Below are 24,629 nucleotides of genomic sequence, written 5' to 3'. Positions count from 1 at the left end.
TTATCTAAATTTACTAAGATCAGAGAAATAGATGAAGGATTTCCAAATGGATACAAGGTTAGAATTGTGTTAGTTGTTCTCTAGTGTTCCTTAGATGTGCAAACGTACACTTGTGGTATGTATTGGGCACCTCATTTGAGTTCTTACCTTGAACCACAGAGATGAGTGTTTTTAGATGAGTCATTGTGTTCTTAAATAATCAGCTGCTTGTATTTCCTAGCTGTGATTTATAATCTTCGTTTTATCCCTGTTAAGGTAGTTAGAACAGGGATTTTGATTCTAAGAGGAAAGGCCACATAATTAAAACAACATTGCCACTGTGTTCACAGTGTAGCTATGGCAGGTGATTCCTCCTAAGAATGTGCAGCAATGGAAGTGGCTTCAGTAAGTGGGGGCTAGGCTAAGGCTATTCCTCTCAACTATAGTGAAAAGGTAGTGACTTCTCATCATCAGGCCCCCAGAGAGTGAACTTGATCTACTGGACCTTTTTATGTCTACTCTTGGTTGGTGACCAGATAGTCCCAAGTCCTCGTCCTTATGGGCAACTGCAGCTTTAACAAGCTTGAAAACCTTAAACTTTCTACTCTGAAATATATAAGAATGTGACGTTTTAGCTTTTGGGGGTATATTCTCCAGGAGGATGATGAGGAAAACAAAGATAAAGGGCTTGATGGATTTATGTTCCAGGCTGAGAAGATCCCTAGGTTCTCAATGTTCGGTCCTTTGCTGAGTTACCAGTGCTAAAGCAGGAGGAGAGCATGCTGTGAAAGAGCACAGAACTGAGAATAAGGGCATATGGGTCGTGGTTCTGGCTTTGGCATATACTTGCCCTGTAACCTAAGACATGCCCCTCAGTCTTCTGGATTAAGTATCTTTATCTGTCAGATGGGAATATTAGTATTTGTGTTTGTAGTGAAGAATAAATGAGATAACATAAAGGAGGAAAGCTGCTTTACAAAGTGTAAAGCATGTACAAATGCAAAGGATTAGCATAACCATCTCCGTTGCTTTGCATTCTTTGAAGTGGTCTTTACATTCTCTGTTCCTGACAGCTGTATACACAGAGGTGGGAGATTTAGCGTTTGGTTGACTTGGAGGATTTGTTTATTCTCATGCCCTTGCTTGCTTGCTTCTAACTTTCAAATCAGTGCTAAAAGACACTAAGCAGAGGGCAGAATTTAGTGTCTGTGAATCAGCAGAATCATGTAGCTAAATCAATAAAGCCAAGCTCTTATTGACACTCTTAATGCCCTCCGAGTTTTTTATCGAGAATTCTCCAGTTTTTAGATGGATTATTCACAAGCACAGTCTTCCATTTTTCAGTGGAGTCTATGATTAGATAATTATGAACATTTGTGTTAACATTTTCTAAAGTAGAACAGGTTTCTTCCTATCCCCACTTTTTTTTTTTTTTACTTTTCCATTGTATTACTACACAACAGTTATTGCACAGCTGAGCTTAGGTACTTGAGAAGGGATTTCCCCATATGCACATTTCAAAGAAAAGAACCCAGAGTGAAGTCAAAGGTACGTGGGGTCTTAAAATAGTTCTTGAGGAGCTTGTGTTTGTTCATTAGTAGATGTGTGTCGAGTCCCCACTATGTCCAAGCCATGTTTTCCTTGAGGATGTGCCAGAAACAAAGATAATTAAATAAGAACAGGGGAGAAAATAGGAGCATGAAAATTTTAGGCTTAAAAAATAATGTACCTAATAATAGTAATGTGTCTGAAGAAAGTGAATATGCTAATTATAGAAATAGATTTTACTGGGTGCCAGGAATGGTTTCTTGGGGAGAAAAAAATTTAGTGATCACTGATCAGTGACTGTGTATGTTTAATTTCTTACAGTTGTACGTAGTGTGAAAGCAAGCTCCTTAGCAGTGCTAGTCCCCCCAAAAACTTTAAAAAGTTGGTTTCAATCCATTAGATAGTCTCAAAAAGTACTACTTTCACAACATGTTCCCTTTACTCCAAGATCTTAGATGGAGGTAGAAGCAGCCAGGGCTCTTTTCAGAGCTCAAAACAGAATCTTTCTCTTGGTTGGTGGGGCCAGATAGGATGGAATGCTGCCTAGATTCCAGGTCTCCTCCACTTTCTAACATAAAAAACAAGATTCCGTCTGCAAGACAGAACAGCCACATACACCCTGCTTATAGAAGTCTGAGGTGTCCAAGGAGACATGTTCTAAGAATTTTAGTTTTTTTGGGTTTGTCTAGAGAGAGAGCCTGCATAGCTACTGATCATTGACATTCCCAAGGATTTAAGTTAAGAGCGTACCTAATCATATCTAGCTTGAATTCTTTGTTTGGAGCTAGTACATTCATTCTGAATTTAAAACTTTAAAGGGCTTTAAGTTATTTTATATTTATAAAAGAAGTGGAAGAAGATTTCTCAGTGCATTTGTTTCTATGCATCTGACTCTGCACTCCGGAAACTCTTAAGTAGTCTAAATTAGAGAAAGAAGCAAATTGGGTTACTTGTTACTGTATGTAAGGGAGATTGGTCTTTTGGTGTGGTACTGTGTTTGAGACTGGTCAGACCAGGATAGATGACTTGTCTAGCTCTGAGCAGTGATTTTGATATGCCATATGACATTTATGTGATGCTTGGTATTTTTCAAGGCCTTCTTACATGTGTTTCCCACTTGTGTGCTGCAGCTGCCCTGTGAGGTGACCAGAGGCCTCAAGAACTTAAGTGACCAGTTAGTAGCCAGAGAACAAGAACCTCCAGGTCCAATAGATTTTCTTTATGTACTTACCCTGTACTTGACTGCCCCCCACTGTTTGCAGCTGAGTATTCATAGGTGCTACTGACCGTCCTAGAGACAAGCAATAGGGAATGATAGAAAAGAGAGTGAGGGAGCAAGGAAAGAGACACAGAGAAATAAGAGAAGGAGATAGCAGTGAGCTATCTTCTCTTCCATGAGCATCTTCTCTTCCATGTTTTCCACAGAGATTTTAGGAGCAAGTGGATTAAAATGATCTTTTAGGTTAAGGATTTGAGTCAGTGATCAAAGCTGAGATTGCTCATATCTCTGAATAGTTTGCATACACACGCACACCTTAAAGCAACATAAAGTGAGAATGAACAAGCTGTGCTAAACCGAGAACAGAATTTTAGAGCTTTTGTATTTCCAGCTTCTCCATTTACTACATGTGACCTGAGCACAAAGATACCCAACCCTTGGCTTTCTTATCTGTAAAATTGGAATGATACTGATATCTTTGGCACTGAGCTGAGTGAAGATCAACTGAAGATAATGTATGAAACAAGTATTATGTAAAACTCTAAAGCTCTTAAGTTGGTATCTTTGAAACATTCTTCAGAATCACACTTTTCACTTATGGGTGAAATCAACTCAGGATCCTGCTAGAGACTGGGCGAAAGGTTATTCTTAGAGTTTCTGAGTTTCAGAAGGAATCCAGGAAGCAAAATGTCTCTCTGTTTTAGAATATGATTTAGCTTAGACAACAGGCACTATGGACTTCCCTGGTGGCTCAGAAGGTAAAGAACCCACCTGCAATGCTGGAGACCTGGGTTTGATCCTTGGGTTGGGAAGATCCCCTCGGGGAGGACATGGCAACCCACTCCAGTATTCTTGCCTGGAGAATCCTTATAGACAGAGGAGCCTGGCGGCTACAGTCCATGGGGTCACAGAGAGTCGGACACGACTGAGCACACGTAGCACTGTTCTTTCTCCAGCTCATGTTAGAATTCTCTTTGAGGCTCAGAGTCTGAAAAAACCAGTTACTCGTCATTCTTCCTTCAGAAATGTGTTTACTTTCATTAGGTTGGAGTGTCAGGAGAGATTAACAGATATTTTGTGGCGCAGAGCAGGCTGGAGATTGAATGGGTGAGGAAGCCATCTAATAGTTGTGTGATCTACTGCAAGCTTTCCAATCTCTGGCCCTCAGTTTCCCCATTATTAGGTTAGCAAATCCCCTTTTTTGGTAAAGAGCTAGATAATATTTTTAGCTTGTTGGTCATACACTTTCTTTTGTAACACTTTGAACTCTACTGTTACTGCATGAAAACAACCATAGATAACATATATGAATGGGGCTGCAGTCTTCCAGTAAAAGTGAATTTACAGAAAGAGGCTCCAGGCCAAATTTGGCTTGGGGGCTGTGGTTTGTGGGCCCTTGCCTTTAGAATACCTGTTGGTCTTTTTTCTCCATCGTACAAAATATTGATAGTGTTTTGTTGCTGTCATATATACCTGTGTATGTAACATATATCATGTAAGTTGGACATCAGTGAAGGAATGAGGAAACAAATGTGTGAAGTAATATGTTTACATACCGTTTCTATTCCACAGAAACAGGTTTTTTTCTAATGTTCTGGTCATGCCTTCCTGTTAAGTTTCATACCATAAGTTGCTCTACCTTCCTTTTTTCCCCAGACACACTGTATTATGATCTATCCCTTGTTTGAAAGAGTATGTTGTTGGAGAAGGCAATGGCACCCCACTCCAGTACTCTTGCCTGGAAAGTCCCATGGATGGAGGAGCCTGGTAGGCTACGGGTCCATGGGGTCGCTAAGAGTCGGACACAACTGAGCGACTTCACTTTCACTTTTTCCTTTCATGCATCGGAGAAGGAAATGGCAGCCCACTCCAGTGTTCTGGCCTGGAGAATCGCAGGGACGGGGGAGCCTGGTGGGCTGCCTTCTATGGGGTCGCACAGAGTCGGACATGACTGAAGCGACTTAGCAGCAGCAGCATCAGACGGCAAACAGAAACATGTTTTTGTTTTTGTTTTTTTCATGTTTTTGTTTTTGAAGGAAGTGTCTCTGCTGCCAGTTTGAAAATGTATCTTTGTGACCAGATCTTTAGGAAGAGTACTGTGCAGCCAGTTCCAACCTATTGTCTTTTGGAAAGCACAGTTTCTTCTGTATGCAGTTAGAAAAGGGGCTTCAGACTTACTTAGCCATTTGGAGTTCAAGACAGACACACCCTCAAACACTGAACTTGGCATTCAGGATTAGGGAAAGGGGTCTCCAGTAAGACAACATTATTCATTATTACAGTAGTGGGGTGCTGTATAATAACCTGTCAGTAAGTATGACCATCTGGTATCCAGTTACGTTTAGAACTTGAGTAGTAAGGTTTCTGGCACCAGGCTTAGTGCTTTCTTGCCTCGGTAGAAACCTTAGATGAGCTTAAATAAAGACAGTTGAACCCTCTTTTCTCTCTAGTCCCCCTGCCTTGTATTCATTCATTTACTGCGTCCTCAGGCAGTGAAGTGTAGGCCTTGCATGCCAGACCGCCCCGGTGCCCTTTGGTGTATGTGTTCAGCGTGGCTGCAGCTGCAGCGGCTTAGTGCGGTGACCGGCCCAAGGCCGCTGGCCGGTCGGCAGCAGGCCACTGCACAAACAGACGTCTTGTTATTTCCAGAACAGTGTTATTTTTCTTCTGAAATTGTCGATTTAGGATTGGTTTTATTGTGGAAAGCATATGCCTCCTTAATGCTTGAAATCCTTTTTAGCCGTTGTGATTGATAATGGTTTTAGGTCCATCTGTGTAAACATGAGAGCCAACTTGATGTTGGTGGAATTGTTTTGTTGCAGAAATTTCAGTTCTCAAATTTAGTTTTCACTTTTCTTTGTAATTTGGGACAATATCTAAAATAGCAAGCACAAGTTAGCTTTCCTCTTATTCATTCATATTAATATTCTTTCTTTATCTCTCGTTGTCTCTCATTCCCCATTTGAAATATAGTATCCCAACAGTTTTAGCCAATTCAAGTAAAGAAGCTTGGAACTAACTTCAATAAATACCTGAGTAGTACTGGAACATAAAATGTGTGTGATAGAGCTACTAATTGGGCAGAAGAAAAATCATGTCATCTAATGACAAACATGATCAAAATGCAAGTCAAGAAAGAAGTGAAGAAGTTAATGTGCTTTGAACATAGGGAGATGCTTGATACATGTTAAGTTGGAGACATATAGGAACTGTTAGGGCATTCTCAGCCTGAAATGCCTAGAGGCTGCAAGTTGGATGGTGAGGGGCATTAAGGTGAAAGATGGTACCAGTGTTTAGATTTGTTCTTCAGTCACAACTGGGCTAAGGCATATTTGCTCACATTTAATAGTGAGAACATTATTTTTAAGTAAAATTTGACTGCCTGAAACGGGGCAGCTCTAGTATTTTAATAGGGAGCAGCATTGATCAAAGATTGGTCTTCATTTAGGGGAGTTTCCTCTGGTCTTTTTTCCTTGAATAGTTGTTGTGGTGATAGGGATTTAGGTATTGTCTCCCAACAACATTTGTTTTGTTTTAGTTACTTTAGAGAGCTATATGTGGGTTTAGACATATTACAAAGGATTTTTGTAGAGAGAATGAGGTATATGCTAAGAAATAGGCTTTAGCTCTAAAGATGCAGAGTTTTAGAGACTAGGGGATATTGTAGTAAAATCTTATGTTTCTTTGTATTTTATGAGCTTGATTATTTTGATACATCCTGTTCCACGTCCAGCATATCACTCAGGGAGGATTTGGTAAGAATGGTACCTGGTCAAAACCAAGAGCTTGAAAGACTTCCAAAAGAATCTCAAAGGAGGAGCACTCTGCTTTTGAGATGTTTTGAAAACTGCTTAGGTCTTCTTTCTTTAAAACTGATAAAGTAACTGGGTATTTGAATGACAGTTAGATTGTGTGCCCTTGAGTGATCTGATTGAATCATCTCATTTTCTGCATGATTTTCTCCTTATCTTCCTTGCAGTGGATGGCCAAACAGAGGTATTCCCCACCCCCTTTCTCCTCCTATTTACTTGTCATTAATTTTTCAAACTTTGCTCATCTGTCCTGGTCACCTTTCTGAGAAGTTTCTGACTTTCAAGAGTTTTATGCTGTGGATAGTACACACTGATGTTTCCAGCCTTCTGGTCTGCCTTGTAACTTCCAGGACACGTGTGGTGTGTGCGTGTGTGTGTGTGTGTGTGTGTGTGTGCGCGCGCGTGTGCGTGTGCGTTTGCGTGTGTGTATCCTCTTCCTTCATTTTATCTTAAATTCACTTAAGCAAGTCACGTGGATTTCTGATTGTAGTCCTACTAACACTTTAAAGGCCCAGCGAGAACCTCATATATTCTGAACTTCCTAAAATAGTTTGCCGTCCCAATAAATCTTATTTCAGAGCCAGGCTTTCTAAGAGGCCTCTTTTTCCTCAGAAAGTACACATGCAACAACTCTCCTTCATTCAGAAGTAATTATTTATCAGACTTTGTGCTCGGTGCTGTGAGGGAATCCAGAGATGAATCATATTCACGTCCTACCCACAAGAAGCTTATAAACCAGAAGGGGAAATGTGGTAAGAAATACATAAATAATGATCATACAAGGTAATGTGGTGAGGGCAGGAAGAAGTACAGATTAAGAGCTCTGAAGGTTCACGGAGGAGTGATCACTTGTGGTGATTTAGAGACTTGTGGAGAGATGGCAGTTGATTTGAGCTTTGGAGAAATGGCCTTTTCCTGGTGGACTTTGATTCTTCCCATTTTAGTTTTGGAAAGGAAACTGTGTTTAAAACCAGATAAACGAAAAGATAATGGGAGTTGAGATTTCTTATAGCAATAACCATTCAATACTTTATCTGATTCTTAAGTCTTTATTAAAGAATTAAGCAGGCAGTCTTATTCAGGTATTTATAAACTAATTAATGAACATGAATGATAAATCTAATATTAATTATGAATTAAATCTGGGAAATTCTGTTGTGCATTTTTCAAAAGAGGCATCTAAACTAATGCGGCTTGGTCTTACTGTATGTAAATAGCTTTATCTCATGATAGGAATAGCAATTTAACGTGGAGTAATAAGGATCCTGGAATATAAATCTCTTCTTACCTTTAAATCCATTCCTTTCTCATCATTCTAGAAGATGAACCTGGCATATTTTCCATGGGTTGTAGATGTTACAAATAGGCTACTTTGAGCAAAATCAATTTAGTTGCAATTAATGTAATATTAAAATAAGTGAGAAGTTACTTTATGTTTTTTAACTTAGGTGTTTAGTGAGCAGAATTTTTTTATGATTAGTTTTTATTATTTTAATTTTAAGTTGTGCCACAGTCAGAAAATATTGAGAATTCTAGCTTATTTTCATGAAATCTGTTGCTTGAGATTTGATCTAATTTGTAAAGCCCCATGTGAAGACTGGATCTGCTTTAAGGAAAGCCTTTTGAATAAAAATATTCACTTTTTCTAGGAATTTATAGTAACAATTTATGGTCTTCCAAGAGATACTGAGAATTATCTACAAATTATTGCTGTGCAAAGATGCTAGAAAATATGCTCCAAACCATTTTTTCTTTTTCCTCATGAAAAGATCTGTCCCTGATGAGGAGAGTACAGTACCTTTGTTTTTTGAAGTCAGGAATTTATGAAGAGGTTTCTGGATGGAAAAATCATAAAAGTTGTAACTACATCTAAAGCCGAAATGATCCTTTGTTTGTAAATTGAACTTAATGTAAAGAAGAGCAGTGAGAGCTGTCCAAAGATGGAAAAGAATGCCTAGCCAGTGCACCAGTTTCCTAGAACTGTAGAGGGAGGCGCTCATGTTTCAATGACCTCGTAGGGTGCATTGAGGGAGCTGGGCAGAGGTTGAAGTAGAGCTGTGAGCATCTTTTAGAGGAGCTGGACCTGGGTGGTTCTTAAAGCACCCCCGCCCCATTTTAAAGTTCTATGAGGCAGTAAAAGGTAACGAACATTATTATTGATTTGGATTTTTTTTTGCCATTATCCATTTATGGTTTTCTAATTCAAAATGGGTCTCTCAAGTTAAAAACTTAATAACCTTTAATACGTTTGTCAGTTCCAGAAAGATTTTTTTAATATTTGTTTTGTGCGCACCCCCACTCCAACAGTGTGTGGCTCTGAGCCAGCCAAAGATTCATTCATAATCTATTGACTGCACAGATGTTTGGGAACTGATTGTGCCAGCACATGCTTAGTTGGGGCCATTCAAGATTTAAAAGCAGACTATGCACAGATGGTTTTAAAAATGCTTCTTGAATTATGTACCTTGATAACATTTGTGGGAGGAGATCAGAGGACAGTCAAAACTGGTTACCAGCTTTGTAAATCTTAAAGACCTTTGCACTCAGAGGAATCCTGCTTCTCATTAGCAAGCTGTACGGAGTATCACACTGGCAACTGTGCCTCTTCCTTCTTTGACCATAGCAGCTTACAAGGCAGATTCTGTAAGATCAGGCCTCTCCTTGGATCCGTACAATAAAAGGTTAGATTCATTTTTAAAGTTTTTTGATAATTAATTTCATTTCTGGAAAGGTTTTATTTGCCCCTTTTAAAAAGGTTAGATTCTCGCTCTCATCATTGTCATGAGTACCTCATAAGAATCTAGTAATAAAAATAAATAACTACACTTCTCTAGATTACCTTGACTTCTTTGTTCTCAGAACATCTGAGATAATAGTGTATAGGTCACGTGCATATGGTGATAAGTGAAGATGTCATGGGAGCTGAGCTGAAGTGTTCTTACTTAGTTTTTTAGGACTCAGAATTTTAATCTAGTCATTTCCAACTGTGATTCAACACTCTTCACTTTATTTCCCTCCAGAAACTCCAAGATCATATTGCTTCCTAGGACTTAGAGTTCCTGCTGATGTATAGAGCTGCTTGTGGGCCTCCAGCACCAGAAATTGGCTCCAAACCTTTTCCCATTACATCATCACCCACTAATGTCATTATACCAGAGTGAAATCTGCTTTGAAGATTGTAGTCTTGTTTTCCTTCTGTTCTTTCCTCTCATCATTTCCTTTAGAAGAAAAAGGAAAAAAAAAAAACACAGAGATTTCTAGGACAATCCCAGGCAAACATTTAGGAGTGAATCAGACATCCTCACAGTCTAAACTTAGATTTATCAGCCTTCATCCACTCTGCTGATAGAGAGTAATCAGCCCAGCATGCATCCACATGGACCCCGGAAAGTAGCAGTTTGGTCATGTGACACCTGGCCTTGCCGCTTTTCTTTCAGCCCGTCAGAATTAGTTCTTAATGACTTACATAGCTCTCCGCCAGCATCCTATCACTGACATATTAAATCTTTTTGAATAATTTCCCAGAATAGAAATTCTTGGGATATCACTAAAGTTTCTTGTTCTTTGTGTTTAATTAAAGTGTTTCTTAGATTCAAGTATTTGCCAGATAAACATTTAAGCCATCTGGAGTTTTTTACTTTCCCCCTGTAAATCTTTTCAAACATTACAGTATTATCTATATTTATGGTATAGATATAGGTGGTGCAGGGGTCCTTATTCATCTTCCCTCCGTCATGACAAAACAGTTGACCAAACTTTGGTCCTCTTCTCTCTGTACTGAATTTAATTCCCCATTGTTTTTCAACCATCTTAGAGCTTCCCGTTGATGGTGTGCTTTGTTTGACTTTGTGCCTAACAACAGGGTTCAGGTAAGCAAAGAACTGGAAGTGATTTCAAGGACTTTGTGCCACCCACTCAGTTACTGGCCTAGGCTGTACAGATTTTGTGTCCTTTGAGGAAGATTAGTTTGAGATTAGAAAGAATAATAATCGTCAGCCCCAAAGAAATGGGACCACAGTGACTAAAACAGCAGAATAAACTTGGCTCTTAGTTTTTAAGACTCTGGGTTTACATTTATGTACAGTATTATTCACTGGGGACTCTTAATATATGTGCTGCAGGCTGTGGCATGGAGTGTGAGAAGCCACATAGAACTTGAAAAACACTGGAGAGGATGGCGTTGAAAATTACGGACAACACTAGGGCAGCCAAGTACATTTTTATTTTTTCCTTCTCTCCAAAATAAGACATTAAAAGTCCTTGATTCACATTAGGATTTGAGTTTGGGTTTCTAGCAGTTTTATGTGTATATATATATATATTTTTTTTTTTTTTTCTTCTAGGAATTTTAGATTTTCTGATTTCAGCTTCTTGTTAGTCTCTGTGAGATAAGCTGGATGAAAGGGAAAACGTTCCTCATTTTTTGCCAAGACTTAAGTTGGTGTGAAAAACCTCTTCAGCACAATTGTATTATCTTCTCAGACTGAAAAACTGAAAGAATTACTGAAAACATCCACAAGGAAAGATATAAATAGATACAAAGCCTGACTTTCTTCTGTGTAACACGTGTCGCGTATGTGTGTGTTTTTAGCTGTCGGAATGTCCACAGAAGGAGGGTTTGGTGGTGCCAGCAGCAGCGACGCCCAGCAGAGCCTGCAGTCCTTCTGGCCTCGCGTCATGGAGGAAATCCGGAATTTAACAGTGGTAAGGAAGACTGAGAGACTTAACTAGCTTTGAGATGAATAATCAAAACTTAGGCTAAAGCATGTTTAATCTCAAGCACATTTACAAAGGTATAGTTCATTTCTGACCTGTGGGTAAGAAGATGAAGGTACAATTTACTTTAGGTGAGGTAACTACATGGATTTTTTTTTGTTTGTTTTTAATTTTAGTGGCTTTCTTTAGGCCTGTGGATGCTTTGACTTGGAGATTGTTTAATGTGAGGCAGATCTTTTAGAGAATGCAGAAAAGCAGGTCTTCCTTTCCTCCAGAAGCTGTAGCTCATTTCTGTGGCCTGATTTAGTGGCCCTGCCAGGTTTCTAGGACCTGGTGAAAACTGTTGGGCAGTTTATTCAACAACAGATCTATTGTAAAGCCAGCACTCTTTGCAGGTATTAAAAGATACACTTAGATTGGGGTTTTTTAAGAGCAGTATTATTGACACTTGGGGCCAGATGATTCCTTGTTGGGAGGGGCTCTTCTGTGCATTGTGTGGTATTCAGCAGCATCTCTGGCCTTTAAGCACTGTAGCCAGTAGCACTGCACTTCAGTTCTGACAGCCAAAACTGTGGCTAGACACTGGCAAATGTCCCCTGGGGGCTGAAATCATCCTTGTTGAGGCCCGCTGACAGAAGAATCAAAACCCTGGCCCTTGAGGAGCTTACAATGTAATAATTACACCCAGGTCATTTGTTCAACAAGTATTTATTGAATAGTTACTGAGTCAGGCACAGTGATGAATCTGAAGCATTAAAAGGGAGAGTATGATGTTATATCCATAATGAATAATGTTGTGTTTGGTCCCATTTCAGCGAATGGCTGAAGGAGCACTCTGTGAGATATGTCATTCCTGCCCCAGAGGTTTTAGCATCCTGGCAGAGCAAATACTGGATTCTTTCCTGATGTAGAACTCATGTTGCAAGGTCCTTAATCTCTGACATACATGATCAGTTTTCATTTACTTGATGAATACTTACACACCTACTATGACTAGGCTAGTTATTGTGAACCACACAGACAAAACTGGTGCACTCACAGAACATGTATTCTGGTGGGAGAGACAGAAACAGGTAATGAATGAGTAAAATAAACAATAACTTCTCATTGTAATAAATGTCCACTGACTTCAGGGGTCAAAAAAAACCCCTATATTCTGGGTATCTTTGTGGGTCATGTTTGTTTATATGGGGGATTTTCAGCATTTGACCTTGGTTTGGGCTTTCTCTGAGTGGCCTGTGTTCACCGGTGGATTTCCACTGAAAAATCATTCTTCTGCAGTCTAAAGGTGGTAGTTATCAATAGTATCTTAGATATAAAGCGGAAGGGAGGGAAAAAATGGAATTATAAAGTCAGAAGTGGGGTATTTTGTATGTTTTGAGGGGATAATGTCATGGTTAAGCTTTCAGGTTTAAGTGCTGGGATCAGCCTGGTATAAAACGAGTGCCTTCCTGAGTTCTAGTGGGACTAGGCAGTACAGCAAGCATGTTCCAGCTTGAATGCAGAAACAAATTCAGGATCAAACAAGTGATCAGATGAACTTTAGAAGTTGAAATTCAGCACCTAGCTTTTCTGTATTTTGTTGGACTTTGAATTTTTTTTTTAAATTGTGGTAAAACAACACAACAAAATTTACCATCTTGACCATTTAAAATGTACAGTTCAGTGGTATATTTACATTGTTGTAAAACAGATCTCCAGGACTTTTTTATCCTGTGGAATTGGAGCTTTACACTCATAAAACAACTACCCACTTTCCCCACTCTCCAGCCCTTGGTAATCACTGTTCTGCTTTGTTTCTATGAATTTGGCTGCTCTAAGTATCTCATATAAGTAAGTAGACTCAGACAGCATTTGTCTTTTTGTGCCTGGCTCATTTCACTTACTTAGCATAATGTTTTCAAGGTTCATCCATGTTGCAGCATATGACAAGATTTCTTTGTTTAGGCTGAATAATATTTCCTTGTATATGTGTGTATACCACATTTTGTTTATCTAGTCATCTGTCAGTGGGCATTTGGGTTGCTTTTGTTTCTTGCCTATAGTGAATAATGCTGCAGTGAAGAGGAATATGGGCTTTGATGTTATCCTGCTTGATTTACTTTTCAAGTTTGATTGACATCAGAGAAGATAGTGGTGTTGACCAACTTTTTGTAGCTAGACAGCTAGTCCTGCAGAGGTTAAAAGTGGATTACTTTGAGGGATTTACTTTTAGTTCAAGTTTTATGAGTAAGGAGAAAGACCAAGGAGGAAAGTCATTTTTAATCATTCTCCTGTTGATAAAATTTTCCTTCCACATACTCTCAAGAAAAGAATCTTAGAATGCTACCATAAGTGAAAGTGAAGTCGTTCAGTCGTGTCCGACTCTTTGCGACCCCATGGACACTAGGCTCCTCTGTCCATGGGATTTTGTAGGCAAGAGTACTGGAGTGGGTTGCCATTTCCTTCTCCAGGGAACTTCCCAACCCAGGGATCAAACCCGGGTCTCCCACATTGTAGACAGACGCTTTACTGTCTGAGCCACCAGGGAAGTCAGAATACTACCATGGTATCTCTTAAATCAGATGCTTAGAATGATGTTTGGCTTGTAATAGTGAGTGAATGAATGAAAATTGCTCAGTCGTGTCCAACTCTTTGCAACCCCGTGGACTATACAGTCCATGGAATTCTCCAGGCCAGAATACTGGAGTGGGTAGCATTTCCCTTCTCTAGGGGATCTTCCCAACCCAGGGGTCAAACCCAGGTCTCCTGTATTACAGGCAGATTCTTTACCAGCTGAGCCACAAGGGAAGCCCTGGCATGTAATAGGTGCGCAGTAAATGTTTAAATGAATCATAGACTCCTCCACTTCAGATTTAGTGTGAAGCAGCATAGTGCCAGGTTTGAGTGAGAATGCAATCCGGTAAAGTCCCTTTGCAAAACTTTTATTTTCCTTCTGCCAATGGCAAATGAAGGCATCTGCTTCTCTGACTGAACCTCTGCCTGTGTGACGCGGCTGATGTTTTAGTGTTCAGTGTGTGCCTTTGTAGAGCTCAAGCAGCACTTCCAACCAGACTTCCTCAGATATGGCAGAGCCTCTTAGGCTGATATCTCAAAATGTCTACCGGATTTTTTAAAAAATCTGTATGTTCAAACCATCCAAATGTAAATAAAGTTTATGAGAACACTCATAAGATGTTGTGGTCTCTCTAAGCCTGTGACAGAGGTGTTCCAAAAATAAGTAATTCGGGCTTGCCAGTCCGTGGGGTCGCAAAGAGTTGGACACAACTGAGTGACTAAGCACAGGTGATACAGTTCATTACATATTGGCGACTTTGGCCTCAGTTATCTCGGTCTCTGGCAAAAGCAATTTGTCTTTCATCTCAGCTTGGCCATCTTGCTCTCCTCATTCTTGAAAGCTCTGCATTGTCCATAAACCCAGGTGGTGCTCACCTGAAACTGAGTTGATTAAAAATCATACCAAAATGATTATATACCAGGATGATTGTGTTAAATACTGTATTCCTGCTTAGCAGACCTCTGGGAGCAATAATTAATAGACTTCTTGGCATTAAATTTTACTCTCTAGACCTCTTTGAAAGTGGGGAAAAAAGAGCTAACTTTTGTCCTTTGTGGGGCAGGTGGGGAGGTAGTAATGCTGAATCTTAAAGAAAAATCTAATCCTCCTTCAAACTCCCTCCCTACACCCCATTTAGCCTTCAAGTTAGCCCCAATTTAATGCTTTGGTCACTTTCTTTTAATTGCCTGTTACATCTTTTCATTCTTCAGTGTCTCCAGATTGGAAGATGACATTTCCACCATTACAATCAAATCAGATAACCATTTAAACGAGAACTTGGAGGTGAAGTTTGGTGGACTGCTAAAAAATAGGTCCTGTGCTGTTTGAGCCCTTCCTGTAGAGCAATGCTTCACAGACTTTATTGTCTATATGTGAACCACATGAGGGTCATGTTGAAATACAGATTTTAATTTAGCAGGTGTGGAGAGGAACCTTAGATTCTGCACTTCATTCATGTTCCCAGATGATGCCATTGTGGGTCTAGGGACCTCACTTTGAGCGGCAAGGCTTTAAAGCAGTGGTCCTTAACCCTCACTGTGGATTATAGTCACCAGGGTAGTTTTCAAAAAATGTGATGCCAGGACTCCACTCCCTAGAGTTCCTGATTCAGTTAGTCTGAGGTAGAGCCCAGACATCTTGTGTTTCAGAAGCTCCCCAAGGTGATCCTAACATGCTGTCCATGTTGAGAATCACTGCTTTTGAGAAGGTAGAATCTTGATTTTGCAGAGTGAGTGCCTGACTAGGTAGGCCTGCAAAAGATTCCTCATCATTATTTGAAACTCCAGATGTTGTTTAGTTCAGCCTGAGACCTATTGACTGTAATTTGGCTTTAAACTCTCATTGAGTGAATTCAGACTTCTTGAAGTTCAGCAGTTTCAGATGGCAGCATTTTTAAACATACTTCTTTGGTTGTGGTCAGGAGCACAAAGATGTTCTGAGAGAGAATCCTCTCTCCAACCTTTCTGATGTCACTCCCAAGAGTAAAGTGTGTCAGTTGTTATTCCACTTGGATTCGCATCGGGATAAGAAATTAAATGTTACTCATGTCAGTTGCATGGTTGCCAATGACAAGGGGAGCATTGAATTGAAAGCCAGTTTACCGATCGTGAAGGGGCGCCTCTCTCCAATAAGCTTGTCATAAAGCCTTACATGTGACTGGAAAGCTGGGCTGAGATTATAGAAAGCTGGGCTATTGTCAGCGATAATGAGCCCACACACACATCTGAAGATCCTTTAAGATCTCAAGGTTTAAAGATCATGAGAAAATTTCTCACAAAAGAAAAGATGTATGGGACTTAGAACAGAGTTTTTTGTAAGTTTCTTCCTCTCTTCAAGGTGGGACTATATCTTGACTTTTCCTTGTTGTTGTTGTTTTTTAATTGTAGTCTCATAAAAATTCTGAAAGTACTATTCTTTCAAGTTGGGGAAGGAGATCTTTTTATCAGCTCTGGGCTTTAGTTAAGTAATCTTAGAACAGTGTTGTGGGAATTATATTAAATGACGAAGCCAAATGAGAACACACTTGTAAGAGACCTAAATCTTGTGGTCATAATCTTGTGCTGTGTGTATCATCCTGGGAGGCCTTCCAAAGAAACTTATCATCCCTAGCGTTTTCTTTGGCATTTCTGTTTAGCATCATTTTGTGTGATACACCACACAAGAAGGAGGACCAGTGATTGATTTCTGTAGTTAAATGTTTTTTTGTTTTTAAATCCCTTTAGGGTCTGGCCCCAATCCAGCATTCCCTTTCCTGCTGCTCCCCTCTGTACTGAGGTCATACATCTAAAACTTAAATAGGCCAGTTTTTTGGTCTCTGTGCTTCTGTGTGTGCTGTGTCCTTTGAATAACATTCACTTACTTTTCCAGCAAGCAGATTTGCAGGATCCCAAGACACGATTCAGATGTCAGCCCCTCTGCGGAACATTTGCCAACTCCTCTTGCTCACTCCAACACCTCCCAGTTGGTCATTTCTTTCTTTTCCCTGTGGGATTTTACACCCCCATTCTAGTATAGCTTAGGGGATTATAATATTTCATAAGTGATAGTCTCTAAACTATTTGGCTGTTCAAAGAAAGTGAAGTCGCTCAGTTGTGTCTGACTCTTTGCGACCCCATGGACTGTAGCCTACCAGGATCCTCCGTCCATGGGATTTTCCAGGCAAGAATACTGGAATGGGTTGCCATTTCCTTCTCCAGGGGATCTTCCCAACCCAGGGATTGAACCCAGGTCTCCTGCATTGCATGCAGACGCTTTACCATCTGAGCCACCAGGGAAGCCCAGCTGTTCAAACAAAAGTGTATTTGCGTCTTGCACATAGTAGTAGGCATCATACATTTGCTATCAGTTGAGTTGCATGAAGGAACAAATGAAAGAGGAGGATAAAAAATTAGAATGTGTTGTGCTATCTCCTTTTGGTGAAATTTTGGTAAACTGGACTTCTAAGCCTCTACCACTCCAGAGTTAGATTTTTAGAGGCTTTGTGGAAAATGCTGATACTTAATTTGGAAAAGACAAAAAATTGATGTTGGGGTTTTGTAGAGGTCAGTGATAGCCAAGCAGCTTGTTGAATTTGGGTGGAGAAATTAGATGTCTTGGGATTTCCCTGGCGGTCCAGTGGTTAGAACGCCATGCTTCCACTGCAGGGGGTAGTGGGTTCCGGGGAACTAAGATTCTGCATGCCACAAGGTGCGGCCAAAAAAAATTAGATGTCTTGGTGTATATTTTATCTTAATAGTTCCTGTTCTTCTGTATTCATAAAATAGATTCTGGGAAGGCTGATGATGTTTTTCCAAAATGCTTCACTGCCTTCTTTGACGTATAGTTGATTTTTTTATTGGTCTTGGAAAAGAAAGTTCACTAATGCATGTTAATTACACCAAATCTCAAATAAGAGCTGCTTCCTCCGTAATGTGATGATGTAACTTCCCAGGTGAGGGTATTGGATTTGGTGAATCACATTTCAGACCACTTATAGTATCAATCATTTGACACCTAGTGCCAGTAGGGATTTTGCTGATTTTAGCTAATCTCTGCCTTTTCAGTTTTCTCTTCTTTGCAGCTTTGAAACCCAAAATTGATTTTTATTTCTAGAATTGCATCCATCATTGGCTGTGTATTTAAATACCAGTAGTATCAAAATAAAATGAAAAAGCACTTAAATCAGAAGTAATTGAGTAATGCTGATCAAAAATTCCTTTCCTAAATCCTTTCCACAGTAAAGTTAAGTGGTTTCTTCCCAACTTAGTCTTGTTTGTTAAGAAAAAATTGACAGGACTACTCCTAAACAGCAGCTGATAAATTCACGCTTACCCTTTTTCCAAACTCTTCTATCCTACCCCCACCCCCAGCAGATTTTGAAGATAGGGCCTTCGATGCTGTGATGGGTAGGGAGCTCCTCCTCGGCTTCTGGTGTCATGTTAGTGCAAAGGTCAGAAATAGCCAGTGTCACATTGGCTGAAGAGAGCGGTCACTGTGGTCAGGTATTGCTGGCGCTTGCTCTTGTAGTCCTTGATTAGAAGGAAAAACTGGCAACTTGGAGAGAAACCCCTAAGGCCAGAAATCTCATTTTAATCTGCATATTGCAGACTGGTAAACTTTCTTAGGGGGAAAAATGCATTCATAACACATCTCTCTATTGTTCTGGCAAAGACCCTGATATTGTTTGGGGTTACTTTTCATGAGGGCCCTGTTAGAAGGCATCGTAAGTTTATCCTGAAACCCTTTGTTGGAAGCTCTGCATTGGTTAAGAAGTATTTTGCTCTAGAGCTTGTGTTTTCTTAATTTCATTTGTAATTTCTCTCCTGCCATATTTTCTAAAAGGAGGGACTAAATCAACCAGGGGGTTTCATGCTGCCTGTCACATCCTATTAATTATTCCTACCATTTATGCACCTCTTGTTACTCATTTCAGAAAGATTTCCGAGTACAGGAACTCCCACTGGCTCGTATTAAGAAGATTATGAAACTGGATGAAGATGTGAAGGTGAATTCACATTCATTTTTATTATTCATATTGAAAGTAAAACAATGGGAAGATTATTGCTTATTTCTCTAGAGCTCAAAGTTTAATTAAACAAAAATAAAAGTATTATTGTCTGTTGGTTTTGTATTTGGTTCCGAGCTGAAATTGAATAGTTTTAATTATTGTATGGTACTTTTCTAAAAATTGGGAATATCCTGTTTGTTAGCTGTTGAAATCCAAGCTACTGAGTATTTGTTTTTTGAATTGCCTGATTCTTTCCACTGTGTAGCGTAAACGTGTATCATCATGTCAGCAGAACAGTGACGTCTTCCTGGCATCTTATTGCAGTCTCTAGTTAGTTGATCTGAGCTCTAAGAAATGTCTGATAATGATATTGCACTTGTTCTAACTTTTCAGTCTGTGAGTTGTTTTACAGTTTATGCTTGTGAGAGGATTTACTTTGGTTGACCATTTTTGTATTCCTAGGAGTCCGCCTGCTATTAACAGTTCTCTCAAGAAGAGAGCAACTCTCTCCACTCTGAATTAATAGTTTCCTGTATTTGTATAGAAAGCTAACAGTTTATAGCAGTTTTCCTTTTTATTAGCTTACTTCCTCATAGTAACCATGTGAGAGTTCACAGGATAAGAGTTACTAGTTTCTCCATCCTGTAGATATGCGAGTAGACACAAAGAGGTTAAAAGTGACTCACCTAGAGTTGGAGAACCAAGATCCCAATTCTCACCTCCTGCTTCCTTAACTCTGACCACACAGACAGATCACCACAGACCACCTCACAAAGGCTGCACAGGGTCCAGAGCTTTGTTTGACCAAGAGTTTGAACTTTGAATTCAGATTCGGCAAGGCAGCTTCCATTACTTGAGGACTTACTATGTGCCAGGCACTTTTACATACATTATCTCATTTGATTCCCACAGCAACCCTGGAAAGTTGTTACCTCTTTTTCACTATGTAAAAAGTAAAGCCAAGAAGGGTGAGAAGCTGGAGATTTTCCCTAAATCCATTGGCACTCATTATCTTTCCCCCACGTTGTCTCCCTTTGGATTAGAACCTACATCCTTCCACTTACTGGCTCTGTGTCTATAGGCAAGTCACTTCACTTCTCCTAAATCCTAGTTTCTCTGAAAGGCTTTTATGAGAGAAAGAAAGTCCATGGAAGGTGCTAGATAAAGAACCTTTCTCCCTCTTCCCTTCCTCTGTGTGCTACCTGCTTTGTCCCTGCTTTGTCATGGGTTTATTTTACCTTGGAATCTCTTGAGGCAACCCCCTTCTTGTTCTCTAGTCCTTGACCCATAGCCCATTGGCAGGACATGAGATGAGGGACAAACTGGTTTGAATGACTTGCTGGTGATTGACAGGGAGGGCCTACGTCTGTTGCAGATGATCAGTGCAGAAGCCCCTGTGTTGTTTGCCAAGGCAGCCCAGATTTTTATCACAGAGTTGACTCTTCGAGCCTGGATCCACACAGAGGATAACAAGCGCCGGACTCTTCAGGTAATATTGTAGAGAATTAGGGAAGCAGCTGCCTTTGCCTTCTTCTCTTGCATGGCTTTGGACCAAAGATTGTTCTTTCCTAGACCTCTGTCAAACTGATGTATTTAACTGGCATCTTCCTCTTCTAGTGGGAGGCAGGCAGACCTTATGGCCAAGACAGTATGCATTTCCCTACCAGGAATGTTAATTTCCAACTTCCCTATTTGTCACGGCTCAGTGACTGAACTTTGTACTTGGTGAGTTCTCACTGTAAACCGAGGCTAAAGTGATTATTTATCTATTTCTAGATCTAAACAGCTTCCAGTTGGAAGGCTTGAGAGTCTTCAGGAAAGAACAGTCCCAGGAAGAATAGTCTCACTAACCTCTTTAGCATTTTTGTTCCTTCTCTGTTTTCCTGGGAATCCTTTCCTTCTTTCTTGTTTCTTTTTTTGTTTTAATCCAGCAAATCACTTTCTTATTGTATGAAGACCCCTTAGTCATTGGGTGTACAGACCCTCCACTCAACACCCAGGCCCTTTCTTAGAGGAAAGATTTCCCAGACATAGGAGGAAAAGTATGGCAGATACAGGAGTGCCAGTATTTTAACAGCAAAGCCAAGGAAGTACATTATGTTTTCTTTGTTTCCCTTTATCTCCAAAATTGAAAATGCATGCTTTTGTTCATTTATTCCGCAGATATTAAATGATTACCCACAGTGTTCCAAGCACTGTTCTAAGCCCTGGGAATTAATACACAAAACAGACGGAGATTCGTACCCTTAGAAATTCCATAGTCTCCTGCAGCTAGATATTGAAAACTTACTTTATGTTGTCTTGGAGGAAGTCTATGGATCTAGAGAGATCTAATTAAAGCTACCTTCAGGATCAATTCAGATTAAAAAGTAAAATGGGCCCTTGAACAGGCCCTTCAAAAAGGAAGACACCTAAATGACAAACAACGAAAAGGTATGCAACATCATTTGTCATCTGGGAAATACAAATTAAAACCACAATGAGATACTGGTTTGTACCCACTAGAAAGACTGACAATACCGAGTGTTGACAAGAAAGTGAAATGACTGAAACTCATTTATTGCTGGTTAGAATGTAGAGTGGTGTGATCACCTTGGAAAACTATTTAGCACTTTCTAATAAAATGCTATTCCTTAATCTCAGATCCAGCCATTCCACTCTTACATGTACTCCCAAAAGTGTGGACATTCTTGTATAAGACTGTCTGTAACAACCTAGTTTATAATAGCCAAAACCTGGAAATAGCTCAAATATCCATCAAGATGTAAATCTATTAACAAATAGATTTATTCTTAAAATGGATGAATACTCAACAGTCAGAGAAGCAAACTATTTATTCATGCAACAATGTGGGTGAACCTCAATCATATTTAAGCAAAAGAAACAGATTACACAGTACATGCTATCATATAGTATCATCATTTATGGAGACAGGAGTCAGAGCTGTGGTTGCCTCAGATTGGTAAGGGAAGGAAGTTGACTGGAAAGGAATAGAAGGAAACTTTGTATGTTCTTATATGGGTGATAGCTACCCGGGTGCATATATTTATTCAGATTCATCAAGCTGGGTACTTAAAATTTCTCTGGCTTTTTTGTTTTGTTTTTTCACTAAATATGATAATTGGTAAAATATTAGCATTACGAAAGGCAAAATAAAAATGTTTAAAATTTAGACTCATTTAAGTATATCTGTTTCCAAAATTCTGTAGAACACTTTAGTATATGTCTAAAGGTGATCATTTATTTTTTTTTTCCCCTCATTCTATCCATAGATGAGCCATCTGGGTAGCTTGAGTAGGTGACATCATCATGAATGTGATACTATATTGTACTAATCTTAAATGAGACCTGGCACCCTTAATATGTGCCCTGCCTCTGTTGGGAGGGTTTATTATCAGGCTGGTGGTTGGCAAGAAGGTCGGACTGGAGTTTTGCATTTCAGTGGCTCAGGGCCATCACAAAGACAAGGGAAGGGGAAAAAAAAAGAAAACAACAGAAAATTTCCATCCCCTCCTATTTTATCTGATGAGTCACCTTTTAACTGTGATATATAGGGCTTGCTAAGGATTTCTGTTAGCATTTCGACTTTCCCTCCAACATTTTATTATGAAAAAATTAAACATAAGCAAAGTTTACAGTGAACACCTGTGTAACTTACCACCTAGATCTACCATTAACACTTTACTCGTTTTAGTCCCATATTTGTCTTTCCCTCTGTCCACCAAATCATCTGGTTTTAAATGCATTTAAAACTTTATATTCCCCTGAGCACTTCAATATGTGTGTCACTTACTAGTGTTCTCTATTTTTTTTTCTTTTGCTTTATAATTGTCCTACAATGAAGTACACAAACCTTAAGTATACATAGTGTGTTGGTTCTTAATTTAAAAATCTTTTAATTTTACTACTTAAAGAAAGGGAATGTCACTCTTAGAAAGAACCTCATCAGAGCAGGCCTTGGTTTCAATAGCATTAGTCAGCTGACTCATGTTCTCTTCCCCCCAGCCCCTACCCTAGTGGCTTCAGATTTCCAGTATTCCTGTCATGTTAAACAATATTTAAACTGTGAATTTGACATTGTCATTTTGAATTCCAAAATAAAAATTGTAATTTTGTAGAAACTAACATTAATAGATCCAATGACTACAAAAATATTGTAAAAAGTTACTGAAATAGGATTTCAGCTAAGAGATGCAAAATAGATTATAAACTACATGTGAGCCAAAGAGTCAAAATATTATTTAGGGGCTTAAAAGGTTATCAGGTTGAGTAATAGCCTAACTTTGCTAACCACAGAATGACCAGAAACCTGTCAGTTGATATGGCTAGATTTGTACGAATGTATCTGGAGGGTGATAATCTAAACAGTTGTGGGGAAGACCTTGGGGCAGTATCTAGCAGAGGTGTTAATAGTTGCAGGCTCAAGTATCTAGTCTGTAGAGCATGAGCTATATGTATCTCTTTTTTGGTCAGTGTTTGTCCATCAGGTCTGATCATTTGAAGTTTGTAAGAGTTTGGGTGTGCTTTTTTTTGGCTATAGGCTTGGCCGTGGGTCTTTAGTTTGACTTAGAAGTCATCATCTAAACCTTACTTGTAACTTGGAGAGTAGAAAGCCAGGTAAACTAGTTTCTCCCCAAGTTAATTTTTCACCCTGCTTTTCTTTGTTACAGAGAAATGATATCGCCATGGCGATTACAAAATTTGATCAGTTTGACTTTCTCATCGATATCGTTCCAAGAGATGAGCTGAAACCACCGAAGCGTCAGGTGAGCTGGGAACGCATTGCCGACGAGAGGGTGCCTTGCATCCTGGTATCAGACGATCTCTGTTTCCTCTGTCAGCACAAGTCATTTGTTCTTCTTTTGCTTCTCTTTCTCTAGACCAGATCCATCCTTAACATCTTCTGTTGCTCATTTAGGGATACTTTTAACTCAGCGCCTCTGAGGTGGTGTCTCAGTGAAAACAGACAAAATGAAAAGTAAAGATGAGTTACAACAGTAAAGTGTAGCTCATTTAGAAATATCCTGGGAAGTCTATCAGAGTTCTTAAATCTGGGATGGGAGAGCAGGTTAAAGATTTTAGATTTCCAGGAAGCAGCTTCTGTGTGTGCATAGTTGTGCTCGAAGGGAGTGGACTTGGTTTTCTCTTGCTCTGTATTGTGGTTCTCTACGCAGTGTGCTGGCTGCACATTAGAATCACCTGTTAGAGTTTTTAAAAATACCAGTGCCCAGGCTCTGCCCCCCACACCGGCTGAAACAGAATCTGTGAGGGGGAGGCTCAGGCATCAGTCCTTTTTAAAGCTCTCCAGATGCTTTTAATGTGCAACCAGATTTGAGAACCTCCACTTAAACTTTTTCCAAGCAGTGACGAGAAGGAATGTGTCTGCCTTTCCTGCTCTTCTGTCTGCTCCTCTCCAGAGGTCACACCATTGTTTTTCAGCACTTTGTGTGCATAAAGCTCTTAATTGCAATTTTGATAGATCCCTCTCCTGTGTTGCTCATCATTTTAGGCATGCAGATTGCATGACTCACTGGATATAGTAGAGATACTTGGAATAGTGGCAGAGTCTGGCAGGAGCAAAGCTGAGCCTTAATCTACTTGCTTTGTTTTTGTTAATAAAATTTTCAGTGTTTTTAATGAATTATTTCATAGTATATTATCCTTAGAAATAGGAGTCATTCAGTAATGACTATTCTCCTGTGCTGTCTCATGTTAATCACCAGTAAGAGAGTGTAGGAGAAGTGGGCATCTTTAACGACCTTTGTAATTGCGACCCTGCCTGGGGACCTTTGGGTTAGCAAGCTCTCAGTA

The 24,629-nt window shown here is 39.7% G+C and overlaps 1 protein-coding gene across 5 annotated transcripts in view; it reads left to right on the top strand.

The window, feature by feature from the left end:
• NFYC (nuclear transcription factor Y subunit gamma) overlaps positions 1–24,629 on the top strand; it is a 64,947-nt gene that overhangs the window by 24,496 nt on the left and 15,822 nt on the right. For 4 of the 5 annotated variants that reach the window (XM_055586233.1, XM_055586236.1, XM_055586232.1 and 1 more), the window contains 4 exons: positions 11,150–11,262; positions 18,744–18,815; positions 20,194–20,307; positions 23,489–23,584. In XM_055586233.1, coding sequence (XP_055442208.1) covers positions 11,158–11,262; positions 18,744–18,815; positions 20,194–20,307; positions 23,489–23,584 — 387 coding nt within the window. In that variant the 5' untranslated portion in view covers positions 11,150–11,157. Of the gene's footprint in view, positions 1–11,149; positions 11,263–16,106; positions 16,146–18,743; positions 18,816–20,193; positions 20,308–23,488; positions 23,585–24,629 lie in introns of those variants that run through there. The other variant, XM_055586237.1, reaches the window with a different exon arrangement.

This window comes from Bubalus kerabau, chromosome 6 (assembly GCF_029407905.1).
Source record: "Bubalus kerabau isolate K-KA32 ecotype Philippines breed swamp buffalo chromosome 6, PCC_UOA_SB_1v2, whole genome shotgun sequence".
NCBI lineage: Eukaryota > Metazoa > Chordata > Mammalia > Artiodactyla > Bovidae > Bubalus > Bubalus kerabau.
The sequence above is the reverse complement of the archived record's forward strand: the minus strand, read 5'-3'. Positions and strand labels throughout refer to the sequence as shown.